Source organism: Macrobrachium rosenbergii, chromosome 29, assembly GCF_040412425.1.
Source record: "Macrobrachium rosenbergii isolate ZJJX-2024 chromosome 29, ASM4041242v1, whole genome shotgun sequence".
NCBI classification, from domain to species: domain Eukaryota; kingdom Metazoa; phylum Arthropoda; class Malacostraca; order Decapoda; family Palaemonidae; genus Macrobrachium; species Macrobrachium rosenbergii.
Genome location: NC_089769.1, coordinates 14,854,584 through 14,866,633, shown reverse-complemented (window position 1 = coordinate 14,866,633; position 12,050 = coordinate 14,854,584). Strand labels below are relative to the sequence as shown.

The window sequence follows — 12,050 nt, the reverse complement described above, 5'->3', positions numbered from 1 at the left end:
TATATATATATATATATATATATATATATATATATGTGTGTGTGTATATATATATATACGATCGTAAAAATGAAGAAGCTGAAGTGATTTGATGAAAGGACCGGAACCAAGCGACTAAGTAAAGAAGAACCTTAAACTCAGAAGCACTGGCTCAATTATGATAATCTATTCACGACTTGTGCGTGAGAGCGAACCTACACAAGTTAAGAAAAAAAATGATCATGAAATGCAGAACGTAAGCGCCTACTGCACTCCCGGTTTCAGACACAGGACCGAGAGGCTGGTAGTCTCACATTTTGTCTGAATGAAATTAATTAAAAAGTAAGGTATGTCCCCAGCAAGGTGACTTCTTTGTAAAAATGTGTGTGTGTGAGAGAGAGAGAGAGAGAGAGAGAGAGAGAGAGAGTGTGTGTGTGGGCTTGTGGGTGAGCCGTCATACTGTGGCCATACTATATACTTGAATACAGGAGTGATTTTGCCTTAGTTATGTTAATTATTTCCTACCGACCTTCATCCTAAGAAAATTATCATCGAAGCATCTTCCAGAATTCATAGATATTTGAGACCTAACATTTTCCTAATTATAACGAAATATAAGAGGGAATTAGCCAAAAAAAAATATATACTATGGGCCGTGGAATGCATTCAGGAGTATTTTCCGTATATTTCAAACCTCAGTGAAATTGCTATCGACTACGCATGTTCCAGAGTGATACCTCAACCAAGAGGTGAGGAAAGCTTGGTTTTATCTTGTGTTAACCTTAAGCGATAACGCTCCCCCCAGATTAGCACTCTGGTTGAATGAGTCTGGCGAGATAAGAAGAGAGGAATTAGAACAATGGCAAGAAAAGAGCCTTGACAGGATAAACGTGACGAAACCTTCACTCTCTCTGAAACAGAATGAATATGATGACGAGGAGTGATCAATATTGATGTCATGTATTCGAATGGCTGCGTGGGTTGAAGGAGGGCTTTCGTCAGTCATTAAATGAGGAAACTACATGCAAACATATGCTGAATGCACACTGACATGTGCTTAAACGAATGTGTCATACCTGTTTATTTTTAGATTTACGTTAATTATATCGTATAGGCTGAGAAACGCGAATTCATTGAGGTAATTCGCTGTGATTGTTTAACGTCTCCGTCCAGTCTTCAACAGTCTGAAATATCAACGTATTTTGTCACATGTCCGCGATACAGCAGTACAAGATAAAGAGGTGACGTATCCTCGATCGTAAATATGCTTGTTGACATTACTAAGGGATTCAGAGCCGATGAAACACTGTTTTTTCGGCAACTACTTTTTATTAAAGCATCGGATAAAGGCGAAAGTTGGCAAGTGTATATTTTATAACCCTGCCTAATTTTTATAAGTATTATTTAGTAACTAAGTTCAATAGTTCTGGTACTTATCAGTGTAAAAGTTTGTTTCCTATATATGCCAGAACCATCAAAGTCGCAGGTAAGAGTTTTGAACACAATGGTGACGTTACCTATGACGTCATGAGGCTCCACCCACAGTGAAGAGAAGATTACATATGGGGAAAACGTCTCTTCACTGTGGCTCTGCCCACTTGCCAATGACATAGTCACTAATTGATATTAGCACCCAAGGCCAAGAGAAAGAGAAGGTCTGCTCACTTCCCCCCACATCCCCTATGTAGGCGGAGCTTTGTCTACCTCCTTATTGCGTCAGCAGGTGAATTGCCGTAATGAGCAGGTACCTCTAAGATACGTCATCGCCTACGTAGTTACCCCAGGTGGGAGGCGACTCCATCCAATTGGGTAGACCTTGTCTCTCTTGGCCTTGTTAGTACCCATCCCAGGCTTCAGCAATATCATTGATGGCGAGCAGGATTTTTCATCGTCCCCTTGATAGCATTATCAGTCTCAATATTATTATTATTATTATTATTATTATTATTATTATTATTATTATTATTATTATTATTATTATTATTATTATGTGGAGGTTTCATCGCAGCTTCCACGGAAGTTGTTGGGACTAATTTGTTAGCTTGGATTTCTTCCGTTTTCTTCATATTCGTATTGTTTCTGCTTTGCAAATAATTCAGTGTATGTAATTCATCCACAAAATGAAGCAGCCTAAAGTTCATTTGTTAGATCTACGTCTGTTCAGGTCGGGAATACAAAAAGACAATCCGTTTTGTTTTACCTCAGGTTTCGATACCATAGCCTTCTATTTGCAGCAATTCAGGAGCGGTCACTAGAAGTAGAATTCAGATGAAAAGCAATAATAGCTCATTTCCTTCAATTGCTAGAGGTATAAAGGTCAACGCCATTGTTTTATTTCAGTTAATGTAACCCATTGCTATTTTTCTTTTTTTTATTTATATCATAAAGCACCCTAAACAGCGCTCGTATATTCGCTGCAAATAAAAGGTAATGGTAGGAGTCAAGATTTTGAGGGCAAGCTATTACTTACCTACTTAATATCAATCAAATGAACACGACTTATATTGATATGTATGGAAAGGAAAATATATTGAAATCAGTTTGAATGAGGAACATATATTGTTATAATCATTGTGTTTTAATAAACATGTTTTAGATGTACAAATAAAACGTCTAACACTATACATAACTTATTTACAAAATTTCTTTATTGTCACTCTCGAGGAAGAGGTCATCATCCCGTCCTCATCGCCGCTAGCAATGTCAATGATGACTGGTTCCGCGCTCTCATGGATATTGTCTGTGATTCATTAACAGCCCCTGCCCACACTTCTGGGGTGGCCAAGTAACCATTACCCACTATAGAAATGATTACCTACTCATGCCATAGTAAATCTTGCCACGGGTCTTCTCGCTTGTATACAAAGTGTCAAGCCGTAGCACAAATGCACTCTTGCAATCACGGGGACAATTCCATATCCTGTTGGCCAATATTGAATTTGTCAAAGCCTTGGCTGTGTAAGTAAGCATTAGCCATTCCCGCCAACTTGGTGGATGGGCGGAGCCTTATGACATCACATTATGTTTACGTCACGAATTGTTTTAGGATCCTTGTCTGTGATTTTCTCGGTTCTGGCATCGGCGACTTCATTTTACTCTATAGATATCGAAACTATCGAACTTAGGTACTAAATGATACTTGCAAAAGTTAGGTAGGGTTATAAAGTATACACTTGCCAACTTTCACCTTTATCCGATGCTTGGATAAAAAGGTTGTTACCGAAAAACCGTGTTTCATCGGCTCTGAATCCCTTAGTAGTTCTTTACAAGATGGATCCGAGCACCACCAGTATACGGTTGTAGAACGGCTGCTGCAAGAAAAGAAGTTATCTACTGGCGTTGCACATTATATATATATATATATATATATATATATATATATATATATATATATATATATACTGTATATATGTGTTACAGTAAATATGTGAAATCAGGGAAGGGATTTCATAAAATCCCTAGGGAGTTTGTGAAATGACCAATCTGCTTTGGAACATTTGATCCACAGGGGCTAGTACTAAACACGGCGAAACAGTAATTCATCTACTGTTTCGCCGTGTTTAGTACTAGCCCCTGGGAGTCAAATGTGTGTCACCATGTTTAGTACTAGCCCCTGGGGGATCAAATGCACTTAGGGACATTTGATCCCCCAGGGGCTAGTACTAAACACAGCGAAATTCATTTGACCCCCAGGGGCTAGTACTAAACAGCGAAATTTATTTGACCCCCAGGGGCTGGTACTAAACACAGTGAAACATATTTGACCACCAGGGGCTAGTACTAAACATGCCGAAACAGTGTAGATGAATCACTGTTTCACCGTGTTACTACTAGCCCTTGGGGCTCAGATGTTCCTAAGCGAATTGCTCATTTCACAAATTTCCTAGGGATTCCGTGAAATCCCTGGATTTCACATATTTACTGTAACATATACATATCTGTATGTGTGTGTTGTTGTTTGTGTATGTATCATAAAAGATATGTGTACACATTCAAAATGTCTTAAAATAATTTTTACACATACTGCCTTGTCTTCAATATGTGCGCCAAGGTCTAGAGAACAGTATTCTCTAGACCTTGATGTGCGCTGTCATTATTGTATGGACTGCTTTGGAAGTTGTTGCTTAGCTGTGCCCTCATATTTTTACTGCAAGGTTATTTCTATCATCGGTTATGTGAGGACTCTATGACCCTAGCAATGCTTTATGCTATGCTCACCATTCTTCCCTTCGCTCAAGGCTTCAAGCGCAGCATAAATAGCAAAATGCTTAGCATCTCCTCGTGCTACGTGAGTGCTATCCAGTATGGCCAGCTAAATCTCACTCGTTGAAGCTTCGGAATCCCCCACAGTCTTTGATGAGTCTGATTCCAATATGATAATCAAGTATCTCTCGATATTTTTCACCTATATATAAAACCCAGCACTGCCCCATCCTTTAAGGGACAAATGTTATATCCATAACAACAATACCGCAGCTAACACTAATATTTATCGTTATCCATCCATTTTTATTGGAATGGAAGCAATCACTAATAATATTCGAATGAAATTGAACGCCTGATTTCTAATGAAAATAAATACATTCCAAGCTTCATTTACACTGAAAATCTATTTATCATAATTATCAGAGACAATTATTAAGCGGTAAACCTTCATTCCGAGTGATCTAGAAATTACTGAGACATTTTAGAAAGACTTATGGACTTGTATGCTGAGTGTACCACCGAAATATTGGAACAGAAGAAATATTTTTCCTGCTCTTAAATGCATAGACCCATTTCCAGTTCTGGCTAGAAAATAAACATTATTTTGGGAGTGTTATGTCTTTACTTATGCAGGACGGAACTAGTCTGCGGAAGACGAAATATATTCTGTATTCTACTATCAATTGTCTTCTCGAACTTTCCGGAGAGCAGCTCCTCTTTTAATATTTTTAGAAAAAACTCAAAAATTCTCGAGGTGCGAAAAGAGTAATTCTGTGAACTGGAGGGTAAAAGCTATTTTTTTTAATTCATTTTCCAACAACCCTTATGTAAATCGGAAGGATTCATAGCAATATTTCCAATAGAATATCAAACACATTGTGCTGGAGCCAACTTTGTCTTTAATCCATCGCAAAAGCCTCATGCAGTATTTCCCAAACGAAAAACACTTGCGTGGCTTCATGTACTATTTTGGTGAAGTTATGAATATAAATCTCTGAAGAAAAAAATTATTACCTTCATGTGATAACATGACCACGGGACCTTTCTGCAACAAAGTTACTGGAATGAGCCATGGATATTGAAGCAAAAATAACGCAACATCATGATATACATATAGTATTATTATTACTATATTATTTATTGCCCATAATGGGCACGCATTCTGAGGGTAGGCAAGCCGTGAATACCAGCCTGTGAAAAGAGAAAAGACGAAAAATAACGGAGAAATTATTAAAACTATTATGATAAAAAAGGAAACTAAAAGATGATGATGCTTGTAGTAAATCACAAATAATACCAAACGAAATGTATTATTGTTGAGTACCAACTTGGTAAAACTACATTAGTTGCAAGATATTTAATGAAATGATATCACACACACACACGCATATATATATATATATAGCCTATATGTATGTATGTATGTATGTATGTATATACATGTACTATATGTATATATATGTGTGTGTGTGTGTGTGTGTCCTTTTAGCTGTAAGTTATTCCGAGGATAACGAATTCGATATGAAGAAGGCTTTTGTATATATATATATATATATATATATATATATATATATATATATATATATATATATATATATATATATATATATATATATATATATATATATATACTGTATATATATATACATATATATATATACATATATATATTTACATATGTGTGTGCACCTATAATTCTGTCTTTTATCCTTATTTTCCCGTCTTTTTTTCAGGTTCTGGCTGCTGTATAGGTGCTCGGAAAGACCATGCAGTCTCCTGACCGTCGGCCTTCAGGGGTAAAAATTGTCATTCTTGTTTTATGCATAATATAAAAGCTGGTTTATTATGGAAGAAGAGCTGACTTAATGGTGCGTTCAAGCTTTCTTTTTTATAGGATATTTCCCGATGCTTAAATTACGAATTAGTTTGTTTATTTATCTAAGTTGCCATTTTCTCGTCTATGCTCATTTTTTTTCCTGTAACTCGATTTTTAATTTTTATAATTTCTGATAATTGGTTCATAACGGCATTAACTGGCAGGGGCTAGTGCCAGATCAGTCTTAATCCTCAACGGCGTGGAGCAGCGTCCCCTTCGGCCCCTAGCTGCAGCCTCTTTCATTCCTTTTACTGTACCTCCGTGCATATTCTCTTTCTTCCAGCTGACTTTCCACCCTCTCTAGCAATTGTTTCACAGTGTAACTGAGAGGTTTTCATCCTTCCACACCTTTCAAACTTTCTTACTGTCTATATCCCTTTCAGCGCTGAATGACCTCATAGGTCCCAGCGCTTGGCCTTTGGCCTAAATTCTATATTCCATTCCATTCCGTTAAGGATCCATCATATCAGCTGTAGTTAGAAGATATTTGATTAGTGTAATTTTTATTTTTTCTTCAGAATATTTTAATTGACATCGGTTTCTGCTTCTGGGGTTGAAAAGAAAGGATGGTGCTCTTCTTAATACAAAATATTCGCGCAGAGTGATATAAAGCTCTTCTGGCTCTTGACTTTGCAGGTCAAGACCAGACATATTTTTCTTAACCATATGCTCCACCCTACTTTCGATGACATAAAAGTCTTGAATACGGCCTTCCTGTTTCATACGTACCATTGTTTACCTTTATACAAATGAAGCGACTAACGTACGATAGTCACTGGTCGTTTGAAGTAGTTATGTACATAACTTTGTCACATGCATTTTTAGACGAGCAATTTGGAATAGAATGGTCTGTTCATAAAATCAGTAGTAGTCTTGTGCTAAAGAAAAATTTCCTACGGTATGTTTCATGAATTAGGAAACGAAATTGCACTTTAAAATTCAATACAAGGGACACATTAGTCGGAAACAAACCAATATACATTATAATGAGCAGGAAAAAAGTAATGTTCACTTCCTTTCATATTTCACATCTGAACTTTTTCTCAGACATATCAGCAAGTCAAACACTTGTACATAAATTACAATAACCTTTATTTACAAATCTACAGTGTCAATAGTGGGTATGACCTCCGCGAGCAGCAGTAACGCCCACCTGGTGGCGTGGGATGCTGTCCACCAGCTGTACAAGGTTCCCAGCAGGTATCCTGTCCCATTCTTCCAAGAGAGCCTGACCTAATTCTCTAAGGTGTGGATGGTTGGTTGTCCCTTTGTCTAATTGCACGGCCCAATTGATCCCATAAATGTTCTATGGGATTGAGATCTGGGCTCAGTGCAGGCTGCCTCAGGACGTTCACATCCTATCCTTCAAGGTAAGTACCAGGCCAGTACCAGAACAGTGAATCTCAGATTGGTAGCAATGGGTTACAGAGCCCGTAGATGTGCTGAGAGGCCAAAGCTCACTCCCAGACATAAAAGAGACCGTCTGGCTTGGGCCAGTCAACACTGGAATCTGACTGTACAGCACTGGCACCATGTGGTTTTTGGAGATGCGTCCAGATTTCTGCTGTTTCCAGTAGATGCTAGGAGGCACGTACGCAAACAGGCTGAAGAACGTCTCAGGGACGAGTGTGTACAAGCTGGAGTGGTTGGAGATGGTGAATCTGTCCATGTGTAGGGTGCCATTTGTGCAGATGGCAAGAGTCAGCTTGTCATTCTGGATCGAAACGTGACCGGTGACGTGTACAGACAGTTGTGGATAGGAACCTTCTTCCATGGGCTCATGGTTTGTTTGCCAATAATTTCCGGTACCAAGACGACAGTGGCCCTGCCCGTCGAGCACTTGTGGTGACAACTTACTTTGAAGGACAGGATGTGAATGTCCTGAGGCAGCCTGCACTGAGCCCAGATCTCAGTCCCATAGAGCATTTATGGGATCAACTGGGCCGTGCAGTTAGACAAGGTGGACAACCAGCCATCCACCCTTACAGAAATAGGTCAGGCTCTCTTGGAAAAATGGGACAGGATACCTGATGAAAACCTTGTACAGTTGGTGAACAGCATGCCACGCCACCAGGTGGGCGTTACTGCTGCTCGCGGAGGTCATACCCGCTATTGACACTGTAGATATGTAAATAAAGGTTATTGTAATTTATGTACATGTGTTTGACTTGCTGATATGCCTGAGAAAAAAAGTTCAGATGTGAAATATGAAAGGAAGTGAACATTACTTTTTTCCTGCTAATTTTATTGTATCTTGGTTTGTTCGTGGTTCATGTGTCCTTTGTATTGAATTTTAAAGTGTAATTTCGTTTCCTAATTCATGAAACATACCTTTATTCATGGGAAGTTTTTCTGTAGCACAAGACTACTACCAATTTTATGAACAGACCATTCTATTCCAAAATACTCGTCTAAAAATGCGTGTGACAACCTTTTTGGCGAATAGTATACATATTTATATATCCACAAATATCAAGCCATATCGTTTAATATCCAATGCACTATACCTTGGGAATAACTTAAACCCAAGGAAATTGTAATTGTTAGGTGCTACTTCACCAGTGGGATTCGAACAGATGCCTGGTTTAGAAACAAGGATGCACAGTGACTTTTGACCACTTAGCCTTGATGGTTCAGTGGTCAAAATCACTGTAAATCTTTGTTTCTAAACCAGGCAGCAGTTCAGATCCCACTGGTGAACAAGCACTTATCAGTTATAATTCCCTTTGGGTGTAAAGTTATTCGAGGGATAGTGAACTGTATATTAAAAGATATTTGTGGCTTTATATTTGTGAATATAAAAAATGTCATGATGCATGTGATATATATATATATATATATATATATATATATATATATATATATATATATATATATATATATATATATATATATATATATATATATATAGTATATATAATGTCTACGTCGTGTTTTGATATGTCTCTGGTCTTACAGGTAGTGGGCTGGTCGAGGCACAAACAGCCCAATTGTGATATTATCTTTAGTGTGATACACAGGTCCTATTTCGGACTAGTCATAACAGGAAGGCATCTGACTAAGATTGCATTCCTATAAGATTTCGTAACGCATTTGCAGACGAACTGAGTCCCGTGCATCATCCTCTCTCTCTCTCTCTCTCTCTCTCTCTCTCTCTCTCCTCTCTGGTGAAGTCCATGCTGTTTGATAAACCTAATGAAACTCTTCACTTCTATCAACATTTTGAGTATTCAAGTTACTTCCAACTCGCCATGGAAAGATCACATAGATCCAATGGCTGAATCCTCTTCTGAAGGGTGAAATTTCCCTGATTGGAACACTGCTTACGTATTTAGTGTTTCTTCCTTCGTTTTTCCTTCTGGACGTACTGAGACAGCCAGTGTTCCTTTTCCTCAGGTTCACAGGGTAGGCCATTCTCTTCTTCCCTCTGCTTACCTTCGGACTTACTTCCTTATTCCCTCGCTCCCTTAATCCTTTAATCTTCCATCTGTCAAAAGTCACGTATATAGTTTCCTCAAGAGTCAAACCCACTCTTCTTCCCACTACCTTTTCTAACTTCCACCAATCGGACCCGGTCTCAAGAATGGCTCAGGATTGCCCGTTATCGGCCTCTTTCGTCACTCTGCTTTCACGTGACCGAGAATTCAAAGAAGAGGACTGTTCGTGGAAGCGTATACCTACCTTTATCAATCAGTTATATATTTACCTCCCGGAGATTAAACAAAATTCAGTTGTCATTGATAAGATAGTCACTGATATGAAAAAGGGTCAAGTATTGTCAAATGACCTTGTGTACCATATCAGTCAGATAGTAAATAATTACTCATGTTAATCCTTAAACGTCAGTTTCGTGACTAAGGATTGCTTCAGATTCTGCGTCAGTGTGGTTTATTCACAACATATATACATACAAGAAGAGAGAGAGAGTTAAAACTGATATGATGATGTGGCAATCCTCTTAACTAGGGAATATCTTACCCGCATTGCATGAAGAGTGAACATACAAAATCTTCCGTTGCCTTCGACGTAATTTGTTTTTAGTCATTCGCCAAACCCCCAGTGGTGTGATATCCTGTTACTTATCCTTTGATTTATCAGCAAGGTTCATCGTTTCTCTATAAGGTCTCTTTATGATTTGTGAAACAGGTATTCTCTGAGATATAAAATGATCATGACAAAAAACAGAATACCATAAACTGTAAACAAAAAATGACAAGTTGCAGAGGACGAGTTCTGCTGATATGAAAACCAAAGTGTATAAGACTTCGCAGCAATGGTGTCGATTTAGGCCGAAGTTGAATTTTTCCATTAACTCCAAAGTGACAGCTATATCAGGCATAATACCTTGTTTTTTTTTTAAATATATATCTGAATACCTCCTCGCTACACACACTCTTTTTAAGCCTATCAATTCGTTCGATGATGCTTGAATCCTTTATCGTACACCGTAACCAAGGAAAGTAGTGCGTTCAGACTAACTTGCCATTCCAAATAACTATATTTAATTTCAAAAATGTTCTGGGGGGAATGTATGCTTCAAGCGTTTCAACATTATCTTTTTCATTTTTATTTACAAACACAGGTCGTTGAGTTAAAACATACCTTAATTCTTTGTAGAAGAAATCGATTCTCCTTCAGAAAACGATTCAGGGCTGTTCCCCCTAAGTAGCCGAGTGACGTAATTTTCAAACGCACAAGCTTCCTTCACATTCAAATATCCGTTCTCGGTTAAAAGGATGTCTGCGAGTGACTTGTCATACCTTCGGACGCTTAGTTATTCCCGATATGCAAATGTGGATCTTGTTTATCATATTCATTGCTTCTTCTTGTCCATCCTTACGACGATGACATGGCACACTTGGCTGCGAAATGTTGCTGTATTGTGAAATACTTGGCAGTAAATGGGAAACACTACTTACAAGGTAGAGACGCATAACACATCCGGAAATAAAGTCTCCGTGTTGCAATGAGAGAGGAGACTAGTTTCACGTCAGTGTTAGACGATTTTTTTTTTTTCATTGTTTTCTGTTAACGTCTCCTACGGGTATTTCTCTAAGGACTTTCCACATCTGAAACTAAAGTAATTGGTAAGATGCTCATAGATGTTAGAGGTTTACCATGTATCCTGTCTAGGTAGAGAATGGTTAGTAACATTCTTAAGTTCATATCTATAGGGACATATGTAGTACAACTACTATAATTAACAATTTGCCAGGGAAGTAATAGAATTATTTTGACTGACTTGTTAACTAACCTAGTAGTAAAAGTAGTAAAAACTAGTCTTTCTCATAAAAATACAAAATATATACTTCACTAATAATCTGGTGCTCTAGATAAATGATAGACCACCTGTGACCTGGAGAAATTGAGCAGCTGTGACTTCTGCTGTGGGACATGGCTCACTGAATGACCAATATCCAAACTGACATATACAATGTAGATAAAGAAATTAAAGGAACTAACTTTATATAGCAAGGATCGTATTATTGTCTGTTGAGGATGAGAGATACTTGTAACAAGAAAAATAATTGTGATAATAAAAAGATACTTTGGAAATTAAATTATAACTATAGAGTAGAAGTAGTGTCAAGCAGGTGGGCCTAAATACCTGTAGAACCAATCTTCGTTGTGGCCAAACTATTCTGACCTCTGAGTTCCACCTGGTTATTCCAGCGAACCTTTTCGCCACATCCTTGCCTCATCTATATCTCTCAACCTATCAAGATCTACGCTACTTAATCCGTTTGTACTAATTCCTCGCCCTTTCACGATCAGCCTTCTTGATCCGCTTGTACAACAAGATCAGGTCATCTTAATCCATTTATAAAAACAAGATCAAGTCTTCTTAATCCACTTATAAAAACAAGATCAGGCGCCCTTAATCGACTTATAAAAACAAGATCAGGCCTTCTTAATCCACTTATAAAAACAAGATCAGGTCTTCTTAATCCACTTATAAAAACAAAGGTCTTCTTTAATCCACTTATAA

At 37.9% G+C, this 12,050-nt stretch overlaps 1 protein-coding gene across 3 annotated transcripts in view; it reads left to right on the top strand.

Moving 5' to 3' along the window:
- Positions 1–12,050, top strand: part of LOC136854615 (uncharacterized) — a 493,174-nt gene that overhangs the window by 382,612 nt on the left and 98,512 nt on the right. For all 3 annotated transcript variants that reach the window (XM_067131142.1, XM_067131141.1, XM_067131143.1), the window contains one exon: positions 5,919–5,981. In XM_067131142.1, coding sequence (XP_066987243.1) covers positions 5,952–5,981 — 30 coding nt within the window. In that variant the 5' untranslated portion in view covers positions 5,919–5,951. The remainder of the gene's footprint in view (positions 1–5,918; positions 5,982–12,050) is intronic.